The sequence below is a fragment of the Scyliorhinus torazame genome, chromosome 9, assembly GCF_047496885.1.
Source record: "Scyliorhinus torazame isolate Kashiwa2021f chromosome 9, sScyTor2.1, whole genome shotgun sequence".
Classification (NCBI taxonomy): Eukaryota; Metazoa; Chordata; class Chondrichthyes; order Carcharhiniformes; family Scyliorhinidae; genus Scyliorhinus; species Scyliorhinus torazame.
The window spans coordinates 264,653,396-264,674,278 of NC_092715.1; the positions used below are offsets into that span (position 1 = coordinate 264,653,396).

General features: G+C 42.5%; 1 protein-coding gene across 1 annotated transcript in view; it reads right to left on the minus strand.

Moving 5' to 3' along the window:
• Positions 1-20,883, minus strand: part of smc5 (structural maintenance of chromosomes 5) — a 72,102-nt gene that overhangs the window by 37,029 nt on the left and 14,190 nt on the right. Inside the window, exons 4-11 of the mRNA XM_072517390.1 lie at positions 19,977-20,139; positions 15,109-15,243; positions 14,881-15,021; positions 13,496-13,657; positions 12,394-12,465; positions 9,471-9,726; positions 3,290-3,444; positions 582-695 (exon numbers count right to left, since the gene is read on the minus strand). Coding sequence (XP_072373491.1) covers positions 582-695; positions 3,290-3,444; positions 9,471-9,726; positions 12,394-12,465; positions 13,496-13,657; positions 14,881-15,021; positions 15,109-15,243; positions 19,977-20,139 — 1,198 coding nt within the window. The remainder of the gene's footprint in view (positions 1-581; positions 696-3,289; positions 3,445-9,470; positions 9,727-12,393; positions 12,466-13,495; positions 13,658-14,880; positions 15,022-15,108; positions 15,244-19,976; positions 20,140-20,883) is intronic.

A 20,883-nucleotide genomic window follows, 5' to 3' on the forward strand; every position in this document is an offset into this window, starting at 1 on the left:
AATAATTTTTATATATATTCTTTTTGTCAATACTGCACAAGTGTGTTATTGATTAGGCCTAGTACTAGACTAGTCAAGGACAGTTTGTTTTTGATCGAGATCTCTACTGGATAGTGCAGTTCCTTTCTCACAGCATGGTTTAAAATAGATAGGAATGTTAGCACAAAAATACAGTAATAGATAAAACGCGACTTTCATTAACTGTTTGATTAATTATTTATTCGTCGATGAGAGTAAATGAGGTACTCTTCTAATTATAAAATAAATATAAAGTGAAGGAAGTCATTCAATTGCACGAGTATCAATTCAGGTTTGGTTGACTGCAGAGATCAGCAGAGCTCTGGCCACAGACTGGGTGGCAGAAAAACAAGAGCATTATGAAATGAACAGGTGCATGGTGTGGGCCTACGAAAGAGGAGGATTGACAGAGGAAGCTTTGTAGAGGGGCACAGTTGAGAAAATTAACAGGTTTAACTAATTTTAACTAAAACAGCATGGAGATATTTAAACAATTCCTTTCTTAAATCTGCTTGTGAAAACTAAAGCCAATTCAGCCTGTAGAAGTGCGTGCTTGTACTGACCTCACTAAGGAACACACCCATATCATCCATGTTCACACAAACAAAAGCCCTCAGATCGTTCATTGGAATGTGGTTTTCAATGTACTTGGCATTTCTTGAATCCTTCATATTAAGCTGTAAAAGGACAAACGAAAATTAAGGACAAAGGTAAAAATGGGTAAACACTTTTCTACAATTTGTGCTGCTAAAGGAGGGCACAAGGATAATCCTCAAGCTCTTACCTTTTGGGCGTTGAAAATAACTTTTATGCATTTCATGGCATTGCACTTCCAAAAAGGTGGTGCAATGCCATGAAATGCATAAAAGTTATTTTGAACCATTGGAAAGCAAAGTTGAAGAAGGGTCAAGTTTAGCAAGGTACAGGACAGCAAAACAGGTGCGGCATGGTGGCACAGCCATTAGCACTGCTGCCTCACAGCGTCAGGGACCCAGGTTCGGGTGAATGTCTGTGTGGAGTTTGCACTTTCTCCCTGTGTCTGCGTGTGTTTCCTCAGAGCGATCCTGTTCCCTCCCACGGTCTAAAGATGTGCAGGTTAGGTGGATTGACCATGTTAAATTGCCCCTTAATATCTAAAGGTTGGGTGGGGATACAGGGCTAGGATGGGGATTGGGACTAGGTAGGGCGCTCTTTCGAAGGTGCACTCGATGGGCCGAATGGCCTCCTTCTGAATCGTAGGGATTCTATGGAACAAGGTGACTAGGTGTCACCAAATTTTGGTTTCTTGAAGATTGTAGGAAGAAGACAGTTTGAAGGAATATTTGCAACTCCCATTATGAATATAGTAGGTGACTGTGCAATAACTCAATGTGGAGAGGATGCAGGGGAGAGGCAGAATAGTGTGTGGAGAGCTTTATAAAGCTTGTATGATAGACAAAAACAGCAATCGTTAAACAGCAAAATTAAACAAACAGCAAAATTAAACAAACAGCGAAATAAAGAATTACAGGCACAGGAACAGGCCAAGATTTATGCTCCACAAGAGTCTTCTCCCACCTTAAGTGACAGTCAATAACCAGACAGTGCAGATTTAAAGTGATCAGCAAAAGAACCAGGAGCAGCATGAAGGGAGTTTTTTTTTGGGGGGGGGGCGGGGCGGAAGGGAACAAGTTGTTAAGATTTGGAATGCGTAGCCTCAGGATAAAGATTCAAAGAACCTTTCAAAACGGAATGAAATAAATTCTTGGAAGAAAAAGCAGCAGGGGCGCAGGGAAAGAGTGAGACTAACTTCAAAAGAGCCAGCGCAGATTTGATGGGTACAAAAGCAAACTACCCCCCATGGTCCTTATAGATCTATTTGCAGCTGTTGACACAGCTTTTCACGCTATCCTTCTCCAACACCTCTCCACTGTTGTACAGCAGGGTGGGGCAATAGCCACCTGGTTTCATTTGTATCTACATAAATGTAACCAGTGAATCACCATTAATGACTTCTTTTTCCATTCCTGCAGGTGGATCTATCCTTAGCTCCCTTGGTGAAATCAGCCAAACAAAAAGCCAGATTCCAGTCAGTTCTACCTCTCTCACTGCTTATCCGACATCCAGTGCTGGATAAAGATAAATTTACTCCAGTTAAATGTTGGGAAGACTGAAACCAGTCTTCAGTCCCCACTAAAACTCTCCTCCATCCGTCTACTCGAGGCTGGACCACTGTTTGTAACCTTGGTGTGACACTGGACAGAGTTGAGATTCTGACCACATATCCACCATTAAGATCACCTACTTCCTCCTCTAACATCGCCCGGTTCTGCCTCAGGTCATGTGCTTTTGAACCTCTCATCCATGTCTTTGTTGCCTCCAGACCGCCAACGCACTCCAGGCAGGTCTTCCAACTTCCATCCCCTGTTAACTTGAGATCATCCAAAATTCTACTGCCCGATTCTAACTTGCACCAAGTCCCAGAGATCTAGTACATCTGTGATTCCTCAGTTAGATTTTCTCCCAGTTAAAAAATGCCTCAATTTAAAATTCTCATCCTTGTTTTCAAATACCTCCACACCTCCAGGCATCCTAACCGTCCCTATCTCTATAGTCTTTTCCAACCCACAACCCTTCTGAGATCTCTGCACTCCTCCCATTCTACCACCTCGACCATCCCCAATTTTAATCGCTCCATCATTGGCAGCAATGCCTTCAGCTGTTTGGATCATAAGCTCCTGAATTCCCTCCTGCCTCACTCCCAAGAACGAAGACAAAAACGACCCCTTTTTAACCATGTTTTAGTCATTTGTTCCAGTATCTCATTTAGATTGGTGTCAAATTCTGTTCGACGGGTTCCGCTGAAGAGTCTTATAACATTTTATTAATGTTAAAGATGCTTATAAAGACATGTTGTTATAACTTGTCTAACTAACCTTCACTCATTGCATTTTGCTGCAAAGATCACCCTGCTTTTACAGAGATCGCGGCGGTTTCAGTCACGAGTTCTTTTGGTTATACCTCCTCACAAGAGACCCTCAATATTAACTGGTTGCTGTAGTGCACTGCTTAAACAGACAGTGGAAGAAATAAACTGTGTTTTCATGTAAAATGGACGCTTTGCTCGGTGTCCTGCTGCAATCCCTTAACCTGCTGTTAATGGACGCTCTGGACAAGTGCACAAACAAAGCAGGAACACAAACACAACTAAAGCACAGATCACTTTTCTCTGACCAACTGAAAATAATGGCATCGCCAATTCACCCGTAGCTATTTGAAAAGAGAAACTTACCTCAAGCATAATTGGCTCATAAATGTGTCCACGGAATCGATTCCTGTTCTGCCTCAACCACAAGACAGCATTGTATGTATCTTTGAACCTATTCCGAAGACTTACTTCTTTAATGTGCATCATGTCTTCAAGTCTCTTGATATTAGCCATAACATCTGTGTTTCAAATAACGGTACATTATTCAATGGGTCACCACAGTGGCTGTAAGCGAGCATAAATAGCTGCTACATGCCATAAACTTGAGTATAACATGAATACAAATGTCAACGGCAGGAATTATTGTAAACAGCCCTACCAAAATATTTGTCCCATTACGAATTAACAAAAAGCTTCCTAAATTATATCTTTTTCACCATAAAAATTCACCATGTAATTTTAATCTGACCATGTGCTTTTGTGAACATATGCCTGTTAGAAAATGAATCTGGGGAGAAAGTTATGGGGAACATGGAAATGGCAGAGGAGTTAAACAGATATTTTGCATCAGTCTTTACGGTGGAAGATACTTTGAACATCCCGTTATAACTAAAGAATATGGTGGAGGAATTAAATTCCATCACTAGAGACGTGGTATTAAACAAATTCATTGGGTTAAAAGCAGATAAGTCCCTTGGCCCTGACGGTTTGCAACCTAGGATCCTAAAAGAAGTAGGTACAAGTGGATGCATCGGTTGCAACTTTCCAAAAACCCTTGGATTCTGGAGAAGAACCGGAGGATTGGAAAACTGCCATTGTCACAGCTCTATTCGAAAAGGGAGGGAGGCACAAAGCAGGTGATTATAGGTCGATTAGCCTAACATCTATTGTTGGAAAAAGGTTAGATCAATTATTAAGGAAGTAATATCAGCACATTTGGAAAATCAATCTCATCATGCAGTCAGCACAGCTTCATTACAGGGAAATTGTGTCCGACTGATTCATCAGAGTTCTTGGAGAAAATCTCAACCAGAGTGGATAGAGGAGAACCAGTAGATGTGCTGTATATGGACTTCCAAGAAGGTGTCCGTCAAGGTACCTCACAAAAGGTTACGTCATAAGAGCCCATGGTGTTGGAGCTCGTATACTGACATGGATAGAGAATTGGCTCGTGAGCAGGAAACAGCGAGTGGGGACATGGTGTTCTTTTTCAGGTTGGCGACCTGTAACCAGTGGCAATCCACAGGGATCAGGGCTGGGACTGTAACTGTTTACAATATGTATTGATGACTTAGAGGAAGGAAGCAAATGTACTGTAGCCAAGTTTGCAGACAGCACTAAATATAGGTGAAAGGAAAAGTTGCGAGAGGGATACAAACAGTTTGCAAAGAGATATTGATTAAGTGGGGAAAAAGATGGCAAATGGAGTATAATGTTGGAAAATGTGAAGTGGTTCAATCTGGAAAGGAGAAAAAAAGACCAGAGTATTACTTAAATGGAGAAAACCTGTAGAAAGCTGCAACACAAAGGGACTTGGGGTGCTTGTGCACAAAATACAGAAAGTTAGCACGCAGGTTCAGCAGGTAATCAGGGCAGCACGGTGGCTCAGTGGTTAGCAGCGCTGCCTCACAGTGCGAGGGACTCTGGCTGGGTGACTGTGTGGAGTTTGCACATTCGCCCCGTGTCTGCGTGGGTTTCCTCCGGTTTCCTCCCACAGTCCAAAGATGTGCAGGTTAAGTGGATTGGTCATGTTAAATTTCTTAGTGACCAAAGATGTCCAGGTTAGGTGGAGTTACGGGGATTGGGAGTGGGCCTCGGTGGGGTGCTCTTTCGCAGGAGCGGTGCAGACTCAATAGGCTGAACAGCCCCCTCCTGCATTGTAAGGATTCTAGGAAGGCTAATGGAATGTTGGCCCTTATTTCAAGAGGGTTGGAGTACAAGAATAAGGAAGTCTTGCTGCAACTGGACAAGGTATTTGCGAGCAGTTTTGGTCCCCTTATTTAAGGAAAGGTATTATTTCATTGGAGGCAGTTCAAAGAAGATTCCCAAGGATGATCCCCAGTGTGGAGGGATTGTCTTACGAGCAAAGGTTAAACAGGTCATGACTTTACTCATTGGAACGTAGAAGACTGAGAGGTGATCTCTGAAACATATAGCAGTCTCAAGGGGCTTGACAGGGTAAATGCGGAATGGATGTTCCCCCTCGTGGGACAGTCTCGGACCAGAGGACATAGTCTCAGAAGCCGAATATCATAGAATCATAGAAGTTTACAGCATGGAAACAGGCCCTTCGGCCCAACCAGTCCATGCCGCCCAGTTTTTTACCATTAAGCTAGTCCCAGTTGCCCGCACTTGGCCCATAACCCTCTATACCCATCTTACCCATGTAACCATCTAAATGCTTTTTGAAAGACACAATTGTACCCGCTTCTACTACTACCTCTGGCAGCCCATTCCAGACACTCACTACCCTCTGAGTGAAGAAATTGCCCCTCTGGGCCCTTCTGAATCTCTCCCCTCTCACCTCAAACCTATGCCCTCTAGTTTTAGACTCCCCTACCTTTGGGAAAAGATGTTGACTATCTACCTTATCTATGCCCCTCATTATTTTATAGACCTCTATAAGATCACCCCTAAGCCTCCTACGCTCCAGGGAAAAAAGTCCCAGTCTATCCAGCCTCTCCTTATAACTCAAACCATCAAGTCCCGGCAACATCCTAGTAAATCTTTTCTGCACTCTTTCTAGTTTAATAATATCCTTTCTATAATAGGGTGACCAGAACTGCACACAGTATTCCAAGTGTGGCCGTACCAATGTCTTGTACAACTTCAACAAGACGTCCCAACTCCTATATTCAATGTTCTGACCAATGAAACCAAGCATGCCGAATGCCTTCTTCACCACCCTGTCCACCTGCGACTCCACCTTCAAGGAGCTATGAACCTGTACTCCTAGATCTCTTTGTTCTATAACTCTCCCCAACGCCATACCATTAACTGAGTAGGTCCTGGCCTGATTCGATCTGCCAAAATGCATCACCTCACATTTATCTAAATTAAACTCCATCTGCCATTCGTCGGCCCACTGGCCTAATTGATCAAGATCCCGTTGCAATCCTAGATAACCTTCTTCACTATCCACTATGCCACCAATCTTGGTGTCATCTGCAAACTTACTAACCATGCCTCCTAAATTCTCATCCAAATCATTAATATAAATCACAAATAACAGTGGACCCAGCACCGATCCCTGAGGCACACCACTGGTCACAGGCCTCCAGTTTGAAAAACAACCCTCTACAACCACTCTCTGCCTTCTGTCGTCCAGCCAATTTTGAATCCAATTTGCAACCTCACCCTGGATCCCGTGAGCTTTAACCTTCTGCAACAACCTACCATGCGGTACCTTGTCAAAGGCTTTGCTAAAGTCCATGTAGACAACGTCTACTGCACTACCCTCATCTACCTTCTTGGTCACTCCCTCAAAAAACTCAATCAAATTTGTGAGACATGATTTTCCACGCACAAAGCCATGCTGACTGCCCCGAATCAGTCCTTGCCTCTCTAAATGCTTGTAGATCCTGTCTCTCAGAATACCTTCTAGCAACTTACCTACTACAGACGTTAGGCTCACCGGTCTGTAGTTCCCAGGCTTTTCCCTGCTGCCCTTCTTAAACAAGGGCACAACATTCGCCACTCTCCAATCTTCAGGCACCTCACCTGTGGCTGCCGATGATTCAAATATCTTGGTTAGGGGACCCGCAATTTCCTCCCTAGCCTCCCACAACATCCTGGGATACATTTCATCAGGTCCCGGGGATTTATCTACCTTGATGCGCTTTAAGACTTCCAGCACCTCCTCCTCTGTAATATGCACACTTCTCAAGACATCACTATTTATTTCCCTTAGTTTCCTAACATCCATGCCTTTCTCCACCGTGAATACCGATGAGAAATATTCATTCAGGATCTCACCCAACTCTTGTGGCTCTGCACATAAATGCCCTTGTTGATCCTTAAGAGGCCCTACTCTGTCCCTAGTTACTCTTTTCCCCTTTATGTATCTGTAGAATCTCTTTGGATTCTCCCTTGCATTATTTGCCAAAGCAATTTCATGTCCCCTTTTTGCCCTCCTGATTTCCCTCTTAACTCTATTTCGACAATCTCTATACTCTTCAAGGGATCTACTTGATCCCAGTTGCTTATGTACGTCATATGCCTCCTTCTTCTTTTTGACCAGAGTCTCAATATCTCGAGTCATCCAGGGTTCCCTACTTCTACCAGCCTTGCCCTTCACTCTAAAGGGAATGTGCTTACCCTGCACCCTGGTTAACACATTTTTAAAAGCCTCCCATTTACCAGCCGTCCCTTTGTCTGCCAATAGTCTCCCCCAATCTACCTCTGCAAGTTCCTGTCTGATACCATCAAAATTGGCCTTGCCCCCCCCCCAATACCATTGCAAAATAGCTAACATTTTGCAAATTGCTTGAGACTTATGGGACTGAAGGTCAATGACGGCAAATTGCTAATAGACCCCATTGTGTTGTAAAGAACTGGGCTGATGTCCCAGTCCCGTTTCTATGGTAACAACCAGTCTAGGGAGATAAGTCCTCGCGAAAAATGTGTTTTTCTCAGGCAATGGTATGGAAAAGTTTGTCCCAATATATTTTAATTTAAAAGTGTTTTTTTTAGTGTACCCAATTCAATTTTTTCCAATTAAGGGGCAATTTAGCGTGTTCAATCCACCTATCCTGCACATCTTTGGGTTGTGGGGGCGAAACCCATGCAAACACGGGGAGAATGTGCAAACTCCACACGGACAGTGACCCAGAGCCGGGATCAAACCTGAGACCTCGGCGCCGTGAGGTAGCAGGGCTAACCCACTGCGCCACCGCGCTGCCCTGTACCAATATATTTAAATATATATCTCACTTAAATTGACAGACAGTTTGGCCGAATTGAGTGAGTCATAAATCAATTAAAACCAATCACAGCTGTAAAGAAGGCAAAACCATAAGATAATAATATTCTTAAGAATCAGTAGTCGGGATGGAAAAATCCATTCCGGAATCACACTCTCTCTTTCTGAAACCTATGTCTCTGCTGCTGCCTTTGCTACAGCCATCTTTCTTTTGTTTAAATCACTCAGTCATTTCATACTGTGTATTATGATTTGAAGAATTACCACGGTCTGTATTTTAAAACTCAACCACTGTATTCGCAAAAAACAATCAATCTGGCCTAATCTTGTATTGACAAATAAAAGTTACCAGTGAACACTACAGCTGACTAATAAAGTTCCAGTGGACTTTGCCAAAAAGCACAGACTTGACCTCCCTGAGAAGGGATAACGGATATTCAGGTGACGAATAGACACAGAGATCCATCAGTAAGGGAATCAAGAGTTAAGGGGAAAGGGCAGAGAAGTAGTGGCGAGGATCAGCCATGATCCTATTGAATGGCGGAGCAATTTTGAGGACTGAATGGCCTACTCTAGCTTCTGGTTCTTATGGCCTTATAAGACATTTGAACCATTTTATTCTTCATTCTGTACAAAGTACCACCCTTGCTTCCTTTAAATTCTTTGATTAAATTCTGGCTAGTTGTTATTAGAAAAACCTGTTTAACTGGATCTATTTTGAAATGAAATGAAATGAAAATCGCTTATTATCACAAGTAGTCTTCAAATGAAGTTACTGTGAAAAGCCCCTAGTCGCCACATTCCGGTGCCTGTTCGGGGAGGCTGTTACAGGAATTGAACCGTGCTGCTGGCCTGCCTTGGTCTGCTTTCAAAGCCAGTGATTTATCCCTGTGCTAAACCAGCCCCTATTTTGCTTCAATCTGAAAGATTTCTATAGTGACTGGCATAGTGACGCTAGTTTAAATGGGGCAGCACGGTAGCACAGTGGTTAGCACTGTTGCTTCACAGCGCCAGGGACCCGGGTTCGATTCCCGCTTGGGTCACTGTCTGTGCGGAGTCTGCAGTTATCCCCATGTCTGCGTGGGCTTCCTCCGGGTGCTCCGGTTTCCTCCCACAGGTCCCTAAAGACGTGCTTGTTAGGTTAAGAGGACATTCTGAATTCTCCCTCTGTGTACCTGAACAGGCGCCGGAATGTGGCAACTAGGCGATTTTCACAGTAACTTCATTCCAGTGTCAAGGTAAGCCTATTTGTGACAATAATAAAGATTATAATCGCTTGATCCAGGCTCATGCGATTTTGAAGCTCATGCCCCTACATCTTCAATCTTTCCAGAACACACTCACTCTTCTTCTCTTTCTCCAGATTTTCCTTCTCTCTTCGCAAGTCTATTTTTTCACTGTCAACAGCTCCCTTATCCTGTTGAACTTTACGGAGGGCACTGCTGATTTGTTCTATTTCCGGTTGCACGTGGTCGTAATTCATGGTTGTGTTCAGCTCGTTCTGCAGATCTTCAATCATTTTCTTGGTGTTGCTTATTCTTTTCTGGCGGTCAATTTCCTCATCGTTTTTCATTCTTAAGCGCTGCTGAACTTCTTCGACCTTGAAGAAAAAGAGTCCTTAACTCGATTAAACCAAAATAATAGCCACATTTAAAAAACAGAATTAGATCTTCTCCAACTTGAAAACTGCTTCACAACATCAATATTGCATTAATTTATGGACACTAGAAAAGTAATAGTTGTAGTCAAATAAAAAATAATGTGCAACAATTAATTGTATCGCTACGTTCATGTGAGCTTCAAGGAGCAAAGTTCTTATTGTGAACCATATGAAGTTTACTGGATTCCATACCACATCAATTCGTTAAAAACTCAATTTAGTTCCCCCTTAGCTCTACCTGCTCCAATAGAAATAATCCAGTGTCTCAAATCTTTCTTTATAACTGCTATTTCCTACATTGGCATTTGACATCATCAGGTGAATCTAAAGCCAGAGCGTGTGTCGTAATATCCTTTTTTAACTGAGACTCTCAAATCTGCACATAGTATTCTAACTGACGCCTAACCAATGTTAATCAGGAGTGAGGATTCCTGCCTGATTTTCTTTCCTTAATCCAGTGATTGCGATGCCAATTCCAACATTTTTACTGTCAGGCTGCCACGGTCATTCGGCTCATGGCCTCATTACAGCCTTGGCCAAAGTATGGACAAAAGGGCTGAAATCCAGAAGCAAGGTGAAAGTGCATCAAGGAGCCCTGGCAAAAGTCAAGTCAATGTGAATCACCGGCGGAAACTCTCCACTGGTCGGATTCACGCCTTGTATAAAAGGAGGATGGTTGTTGGAGGTCAATCATCTCAGCACCAGGACATCGCTGCAGGAGTTCCTCAAGATTGTCCTAGTCCCAACCTCTTCAGTTGCTTCATCAATGATCTTCCTTCCATCTTAAGGTTAGAAGTGGAGATTTCCGCTGATGAATGCACAGTGTTCAGTGCTATTCACGACTCCTCAGATACTGAAGCAGTCTGTGTACATGTGCAGCAAGACTCAGACAACATTCAAGCTCGGGTTGATAAGGGCCAAATGACATTCATGCCACACAAGTGCCACGCAATAACCATCTCCAACAAGTGAGGTTCCAACCATCTCCATCGGACATTGAATGCAATTAAACATTGCTGAATTCACAACTATCATCCTGCTGGGGGACTAACATTGACCAAAAGCTGAACTGGATCAGCCAATGTCTACAAGCACAAGTCAGAGGCTGGGACTTAAACAATGAATAACTTGCCTTCCGTCTATCATCTGAACGGCCTACTCCAGTTTCTAGTTCTTATGGCCATCAAAGCCTGTCCACCATCCACAAAGCACAAGTCAAGAGTGTGATGGAGTAATCTCCACTCGCCTGGATGAGTGTAATTTCAATAACGTACAACACGTGACATCATCCAGGTCAAAGCAGTTTGATTAGCATTCCATCCACAAACCTAAACATTCACTCCTTCCACCACTGACACACAGTGACAGCTGTGCGTACCATCTACCGGATGCACTGCACCAACTCACCAAGGCTCCTTTGACAGCACCTTCCAAATCCGCTACCTCTAACCCCTGGAAGGACAAGAGCAGCAGACACATAGGAACCCCACTATCTGAAATTTCTTCTTCAAGTCACTCATCATCCTGGCTTGGAAATGTATCACCGTTCCATCACTGTCACTGGGTCAAAATCCTGGAACTCCCTCCCTAACAGCACTGTGTGGGTGTACCTACACATGAAGGAGGCAGCTCTCCATTACCTTCTCAAGGGCAGTTAGTTACAGGCCATAAATGCCAGTCTTTTCAGCAATGCCCACATCCCATGAGAGAATTAAAAACAATTCTGACTAAGTCCAGCTAACTGGGGCAAAGAAGTTCTACACTTTGAATTAAGAACTGCTTCCTGACATCATCCCAAAATGGCCTTGCTCCAATTTCAATGCTCCTTGTTCTGGATTCCGCCAGCCCACCACGTGAACCATGTTCTATCTATTCTAACAGCTTTTTAAACTATCCTAAACAGTTTAGTTAGATCATTCCTTAAACTTCTGTACTCAATGGACTTTAATCCGAGGCTGTGGAGCCTGTGTTTTTTTTTAATAGCTCCAATATAGCTCTGGTGAGTCTGCAATGCAGCTACATTTATTAGAGAAGCACAATTTTCAGAATGGCTGAGGTGTTTGGTGTTAGAATCACAGAATCCCTACAGCGCAGGATGGAGGATATTCGGCACATCGAGTCTGCACTGACCCTCCAAAAGAGTACTCCACCCAATTCCACTCCGCCCCAAAGCCATAACCTAATCTTCAGATCCCTGGACACAGAGAAAGTTTAGCATGGCCAATCCATCTAACCTGCACATCTTTGGACTGTGGGAGGAAGCCGGAGCACCCAGAGGAAACCCACGCAGACACGGGGAGAATGTACAAACTCCACACAGTCACCCAAGGCCGGAATCAAACCCGGGTCCCTGGCTCTGCGAGGCAGCAGGGCTAACCACTGTGCCACCAAGTTGCCAATATCAATTTTTTGCACACAAGTCATTGTGATAACACAGGTTGGAGAAGTCATTTCAACATGCCGGATTGTGTGATAGTTGGCCTTAAAAGTGTTTGATATCGCCAATCATTGCCAATGAAGAGGTGTTTTCATTTCCTCTGCAATGCTATTTCTCAGATTGAGGACCAGAAAGAATGAAAAAATGTTTAAAGGTACAGTTCTACCAACCTCTTTATCCTTTCGTTCCAAATAATCTTGCTTTTGTTTGCAATCCTGAATGATTTTCTTCATTTCTGTCCCCTACAAAAACAGGCAACTGCAATCATTCCATTGAGTCTGTTAATACAGGAAAATCTTACAATTTAAGGACAAGGTATGTTCATCAAATTAGGACCGATGGATGCCACAGTGGGCATTGCTGATTACATTAAGACTATTTATGGACATTATTCCAGCATACGTAAGTGAAGAAACCACGGGGCAATCTCTCCAACACTTCATTACACAACTTCCCGTCCCATATAATGGGAGAAAAACCTTCCCCGGAACTCTCTACCTTCATTCACGCAAGAAGTCTTGACAAAAGCATAAAACATAAAAAGTCAATCCAAGCTTATTCCAAATTAGTGATATATCAAGACTGCTGTTATTATGTTGAGTTTTCAGCACAGAGACAGCCGTTTGTGGGATCATACAGCATGGTAGGAGGCTGCGTTGCCTCCTTTGTGCCGCCTTTTTGGTAAAACGATCCAATCCCACTCCCCAGTGATTTCCTCACATTCCTGCCAATTATTTCCCTGCTGACATGACTGATCTCAACCAACACTCCTGGGCTGAACTTTACCAGCCCTCAGGAGAGGGCGAGGGAAGAGGAGACGGAATTGCAAGATCAAATGTTCTATACGACTAGTAAAAGCCAAATTTAGGATTTAAGAGGGATAGCCACTTGGATAGAATTCCCAGGGCGAAATGGAGACAAAACCCTGCAACAGTAGAGTGATAGTTGATTGAAGGAGGCAATTTAGTCTATTGTGCCCGTGGCTCATCATTTACTAAACTTTTAGAAGTCATGATTGGGGTTGGAGCTGCTGGGTGAATGAACGAGAATGAGGCAAACAACTATCAGCCACTTGAAGAACAAATTCTCAACAAATGATAACATAGCAGTTTGACCAATTCTGCTCAGTTTCTCCATAATTAAGCATCCTAATTCACACTCAAAGTTAAAGCTCAGATGCATAGAACATTCACACAATTCCATGAAATGCTATTTATAACTGCTCTCTGTCTAAAATCAGAAACTATTTCCGGAACCAAGCAATCTTCTAACCTTTTCTTTTGTCTTTGCTTCCTGCTCCCTACATTGCCTTTCAACTGCTTGAATCTTCCTGGTCATGGGAGCCTGGGCTTCTTTCAGTACTTTCAGTTCTTGCTTTAGCTGCTCACGGACACCCTTCACTTCCTCGTGCTCCTGTCGAGCAACCTCGTATTCCTCCACAAAAAAAAGGGCAACAGTTAGACGTTTACTAAAGCAAATTGGTTTCAAAACAATAATGATAAAAATGCTAGATTATCTACAAACGAAGGACCGTAAACTGGCACTCAACCGTCCAGAATTTTCTACTATCGCAACTTCTCATGTTCCCTTAATAAGAACTTTACCAACCGGAAGCAATTACAAAATTATCCAGATCCCATACCTGTGTACTGTATTATTGCATACTTTGTGTTTTAATGTACTGTTGAAGATCAGAAGTGTAAAGAATACTGTTCTTTACTTTGCAAATATTTGTCTATTAATTCATGCTACAAATGCAGTGCTGAATTCTGTTAGTAAATGGCGATCTTAGTTAACCAGCATTTTTGATTAACCTGGATAATACAAATCTTACTGGAGCTTACTTTATTCTTTCAAAGTTCAACACCCAACCAGGAACTACAGGGGTTTGAGCCATTTAAAATGTTCCCACAAAGCCCACCCCCTCCAAGCCACACGCCATTCTGACTTGGAAATATACTGCCGTTCCTTCACTGTGGCTCGGTCAAAATCCTGGAACTCCCTCCTTAACAGCACTGTGGGTGTACCTACACTACAGGGATTGCAGCGGTTCAAGAAGGCAGCTCACCACCACCTCCTCAAGGGCAATTAGGGATGGCCAACAAATGCTGGCCTAGCAAGAATTGTTATAAAATGATCACTTCGAAGCAATCATTTCCTCTTTCGGTAACCCCCCCCTGGTGCTTTGGCCAGGGTACCTATTACTGCAACTTCAAGTAGCATCTCAGGCTAGTTCTGCGTAGCCTGGTCCTCTGCAGCTCCTCTCAACCCCATCTGAAATAAATGAGGACTTGCCTTTGTTGCCCCCTCAGCTGGATCGGCAATTTATACCAGGTGCAACCTACATATCATATGCTCAGCCCTGTTCGAATCGTAAAGTGGAATTGGCAGCCTATTGATAGCGATTTAATAACCTAAATTAAAATGTAATTGCTTGAGGCAGCTGCCAGATGGCTATCCAGTGTACCCCAGTAAAAAGATGTCAACAGAAACAGGTTGGCACATTCAGATGTTCTCTATCCATCATGTGGTTTCAAAGGAGTTTACATTCACTAAAAACCAACAGCTCTAACATTGTTTTACAAATCGGAATTCTGGTCAATCCTGCAGCACCCAAGTAAAACGCTTTCTCACGTCATCTAAACATCATAACTTACCACCCACGGCCTCTTTCTTTCCAACATCTTTATTTTATCTAAATGTCGCTGTCGTTCATAGTAGCGCTGCACATCCTGCTCATTGCGTTCATTCCTTTGCTTCATTTTCTCCAAGGCAGCCGATTTTTCTTTACACGTATTCTACAAATGCATGAAACAAATCATTTTGGACGCTGCCAGAAAGGAGCCAGACAGTGCTCGCAATGACAAAGATACATCTCTGCGTACCTCAAATTCCTTCTCCTTTTCGCGATAATTCTTTAAATCGCTGTGAAACTTGTACATTTCTGGCGGGCCAACTGATTTTTCAGTAGCTTCCAGCAGCTCAATTTTGGACATTTTTGCAAACTCCCCAACTTTCTCCTGTAAAAGGAAACACCAGTCATAAACTCGCCGAAAAAAAAAAATGTTAATAGAAACATGAAGATTAAACTGTTCCATTTGGCAATTTTTTACAAAAGTATCATGCTTGCTCAGAGATGTTATTAACATTTCTGAAGAGGAACAATAAAAAGGAAAGTATATTTGGCACTAATTCTGCAACATTTTTGTGCAACATGAATAGTTGTTCTCTCTTGAAAAGTGGTCAAGTAATTTTCCTGTCCGTTTTGAGATAACCTACAGCTGACGCACTCCTTTCTTTCTCGCAAGGAGTTCTAAGCAGCTGTTAATCGTCTTACTCGCTAATTTAGTGAGATGAATGGCTTTTTTTTTTACATCTGTTCTTTACCCCTCCATTCGGAAAGTTGCGGCATTCCAGGATCCTGCTCATTTAAATATAATTAAAACCTCAGTAACAGGTTCTTTACTCGACTGGCCCATGCCCGTACAATTCTCCCTCACCTCGCAGCATAACTTTGACTAAACTGACTAGCTCTTTTGGGTGTGCCATGTTTTAAATTACCTTTTGAATATGGGTTTCATTCAAGAGTTTCCAAAGTTAAAAATTAGTTGACAATGCGTGTGTGGGGAGGTGGGGGAGCATTGACGGGCAGCTAGAAAATAAGATTACTCTACGGTGAGGCACTCACAATATCGACCATTTCTCTCCCATGCACACTGTAACCTAGACTATCAAAGATCTTGCGTATGCAAAATACACGAGTGCAATCTTTTCTCACATGTAAAATGCCCTTTCAATTAATCAGAATCCACCACAATCTCTATACGAAAGAGAAAATGCAGGAAAATCTCAGCAAGTCTGGCAGCATCTGTTGGGAGAGAAAAAAGCTAACGTTTCGAGTCCGATGACTCTTTGTCAAAGCTGACAAAGACAATCTCCATACTGTCCTTTCAGATTGATTCCACAATAATCTGAATTACTAATTGCCCCAAAGAGATTTATATCGGATGGTGGTGGTTTGGGGAGGGGTCCACCTCAAACACAACGTCAAAAGGTATGATGTAAAGAAATGTATGCGTGTCGTGCAAAGTCACACACAAAATAATTGCATTCCTTGCAATCTCCAGAGTTTATCATCAGCTACTTTTCACCCTCCCTCCTCTAGTTCTTCCTTTGTACATGGCTCCTGTGCCTCTGGGCTGACAAACGGTGAGTGAACAGGAAAATAAAGAAACACAGGAAGATTGTGACACAGAAAAAAAGACAATAGTAAGAAGGCAGGAGACGGTACAAGTGATAGACATCTAAAACAACAAGGCGTTTTAAAAAAAAGTTCAAATCATCTTGATGTGACCTAGTTTCCTAACATGCCAAAGCTGTAGCAAATTCTTTCAAGTCCCCAGTGTCTGCCTTTCAGACAGAAGGAAGCTTGGAAACTTCAATGAGAAACCAAGCAATCAAGCTGGCTCAGTGTACAGGACTTCACACACAGAACATATCAATGGGCCAAATTGTTAATCAGGGATCAACTAGTTAAAATATCCAAAATTTTTAGAGAAAATATTACTTTACACACTAACATGCATACCCCTTTAAATGAAAGGTCCGAACGTGATGCCAACCAATGCCAGCATTAGTTTAGGGGAATGTGTGTTGATCGAAAATGCCAGTTAATATTATTGTTCAGAGGGCAGCACGGTGGCGCAGTGGTTAGTATTGCTGCCTTACGGCGCAGAGATCCCAGGTTCGATCCCGGCTCTGAGTCACTGTCCGTGTGGAATTTGCACATTCTCCCCGTGTTTGCGTGGGTTTCGCTCCACAACCCAAAGATGTGCTGGGTAGGTGGATTGGCCACGCTAAATTGCCCCTTAATTGGAAAAACTGAATTGGGCACTCTAAATTTTAGAGGGGGAGAGAGAGAGTGAGAGAGAGAGGGAATCCTTATCTAGCCTCATTTTAAATATTATTTGTCTCGTCCATTCCTGTGGCACTAAGTTCCACGTTCTCACCACTCTCCAGATAAAGAACATTCTATTGCATTTCCCATTTGATTTCTTGATGATTATCTTAAATTAAAGGCCTATAGTTCTGCTCTTGCACACCAGTTGAAAGTTGAAAGTATCTCCCTCTCTCTACTCAGTCAAAACCTTTCATAATTTGAGAAGCCTCTATTACCTCTAGCAGATCTTTTCCCAACCGGTTCATCCACCCGACAGGTACAAAGTTTGGCATCATCCTTGTCAACCTTTCTTGTATCCTCTCTACCAACATCATTTTCACAATATAGTGACCAAAACTGTACATGGCGCTCCAAATGTGGTCTGACCAAGATTCAATACAAGTTCAGCATAAGTTCTCCACTCATCAATTATCTTTCATTTGAATTAAACCATAATGCTTAGTTTGCCTTTTCTAATGGCTTTACTAGCCAGTCTCACTAAATTTAGCGACTTTTGCATTTAGACTTCCCGATCCCTTTACTCCACCTTTCCCAATATCCAAGTAGCACGTGATCTTGTTTTTCTGATTACAATGTTAATACCTCATACTTCCCGGTGTTGAAATTCATATCCCAGTTACATGCCCATTCTACAAGTTTATTCCTTCTAATAATGTTACAGTCCTGGTGAGTATTGACAGTTTTCCCCACAAACCTGCAATTTGGTGGATCTACAAATATAGAAATTGTGCTTTTAATTAAAATGTTAATATCTCTGTTCATCGTTTTGCACTGTTCAGCATCTGGGGTGTTTGGTAGGGTCCAGGAGTGTATCTAGGTGACTGCTATGACTGTGATCTGCGCCTGGAACGTTCAGCTGCAAACAGGGCAGGACACTGCAGATGAATGAATTTGGGTTTAGGATTTCCTCTCCTTGCATTTTCTCTCTTTCTCTGATATGCACTTGCTTTCGAAGGGGGCCATCACCAGAACATGGTTCAATTCCCGTACCAGCCTCCCCGAACAGGCGCCGGAATGTGGCGACTAGGGGCTTTTCACAGTAACTTCATTTGAAGCCCACTTGTGACAATAAGTGATTTTCATTTCATTTTCATTTTTTCACCACTTTCAGTCTGGCCACACATCAATCCTGGGTGAGCTTCACCAAGGAAGCAAAGTTTATATCAAAACTTCTAGGTGAATTCCTTTTGTCAAAATTGTTTATATAAATTGCGAACATTGCAGTGATCAATACTGATCCTTGTGTGACCCCACTTCCCACCTTCTGCCACCCTGAACAGCTACCCTTTAATGGTACTCTACAGCCAGCTAGTGCAGTACAGATCATGTGGAAGGAGATCAAAGGAAAAGAGCAGCCTTGGAAATATTGATCACTCATGACGTTGTCGACTTCCGCTATCTAAAATTGTACGGAATTCAAAAGTCTCATCATTGTTTACAAATTCATCCATGGTTTAGTCTCATCCTACCACTGCAAAGTTCTACAAGTCTATGCCCCAATCTTTTCATCCTTCAGTGCTCTTGGGTACTATTTGAGTATCTCACTACCATCCATCTCCGTATCAAAAGGCACTCCAGCATTGTACTAAAAAAAAAAAGAAAAATTAACAGCCACAACTTTGGCATAATCTATTATGTAGAAACATAGAATTGACAGTGCAGGAGGCCATTCGTCCCATCAAGTCTAGTACCAGACTCGCTCACAGTCCTACATAGCCAGTCAAGTCCACCTCAAAAACATCAAAAGGTATGATGTAAAGAAATGTATGCGTGTCATGCAAAGTCACACACAAAATAATTGCATTCCTCGCAATCTCCAGAGTTTATCATCAGCTACTTTTCACCCTCCCTCCTCTAGTTCTTCCTTTGTACATGGCTCCTGCTGCTCCCTGTGCCTCTGGGCTGACAAACGGTGAGTGAACAGAAAAATAAAGAAACACAGGAAGATTGTGAAACAGAAAAAAAGACAATAGTAAGAAGGCAGGAGACAGTACAAGTGATAGACATCTAAAACAAGGCATTTAAAAAAAAAAGTTCAAACCATCTTGATGTGACCTAGTTTCCTAACAACATGCCAAAGCTGTAGCAAATTCTTTCAAGTCCCCAATGTCTGCCTTTCAGACAGAAGGAAGCTTGGAAACTTCAATGAGAAACCAAGCAATCATGCTGGCTCAGTGTACAGGACTTCACATACAGAACATATCAATGGCCCAAATTGTTAATCGGGCATCAACTAGTTAAAATATCCAACATTTTCAGAGAAAATATTACTTTACACACTAACATACATACCCCTTTAAATGAAAAGTCCGAGCGTGATGCCAACCAATGCCAGCATTAGTTTAGAGGAATGGGTATTGATCTAAAATGCCAGTTAATATTATTGTTCAGAGGACAACACGGTGGCGCAGTGGTTAGCATTGCTGCCTCACAGCGCCGATATCCCAGGTTTGATCCTGGCTCTGGGTCACTGACCGTGTGGAGTTTACACATTCTCCCCGTGTTTGGTTGGTTTCGTCCCCACAACCCAAAAATGTGCATGCTAGGTGGATTGGCCACGCTAAATTGCCCCTTAATTGGAAAAAATTAATCGGGTACTCTAAATTTTTTAAAAAATTAAATATTATTGTTCAGTACACTCCTGGAATACAAACAGCCAGACGTTAAAACGTATATTTCTTATGGTAGGATTGCAACCAATCTTGGGTGTGATTCCGAGGTTTAAATAAGGAACTTGAACAATGTTCACCAAGATTAAAACTTAGTACATCGATTCTTCCATTTATTACACACCTGAGGTAAAAACTGGCAGAGATTCCCCACTTGGATATTCAAAGCAGAAGTCTGTTCTTCAACCATTTTCTGGGTTGCATGTTCTCCATTTATTTGCCAGACAGATTGATTGTTTAACACAGAAATCTCTCGGCTAATAATAAGGTTGTGCGGAGGTCGGTAGCTGTAAGAGGCCAATTATTTAAGTCACACAAATTAAATCACAAAGAAATTGAATGATAATATTTAGAAAATAAACAGAAGCCAATGTTGCTTCAGCTGGCTCATTCTTACATACAAGTGACCATCCAGCTCCTTGAATGTGTTCCTCCAGTCAATTAGACCTTGCCCGATCTGTAACAACTTCATTTACCCGTCTTGGTTCACAATCTTGTTGAACAAAAATCTATCAATCTCAGTTTTGAAATGTATAATTGACCCTCAGCCTCAACAGCTCGATGGGAAAATTCCAGATTTCTACTTTACTCTGAAAAATGCTTCCTGACAAGGGCCCTAAATAGACCCACTCTAATTTTAAGATTATGCCCTCTTTTCTGCACAGTTCCCAGCAGAGGAAACAGTTTCTCTCCAACTCCCCTATGAGCTTCCCTGTTAAACAGAAGTGCAGAGCGCAACCCTTAAGGTACCCCCTCACGACCTAACCATCGGTTGCGATCCGCACTTTTAAAAAGCCTGCCATTACTCATCGTAAACACCTCAATTAAATCACTCCTTAATCTTCGATGCTCACAAAAACACAAGTTTAACTATTTTGAAACTTATGAGGTGCAAAAACTTTAAATCGAGAAGTTGTTATTTTGAGGCTCCCCCAAAGAGAGATCCCAGGTTCAGCCTCTTGTCAGTGCTGCATACATTTGATTTTGGGAAGAGGGGTGTTACACTAGGGATGTCTCCCAATTCTCTGTGT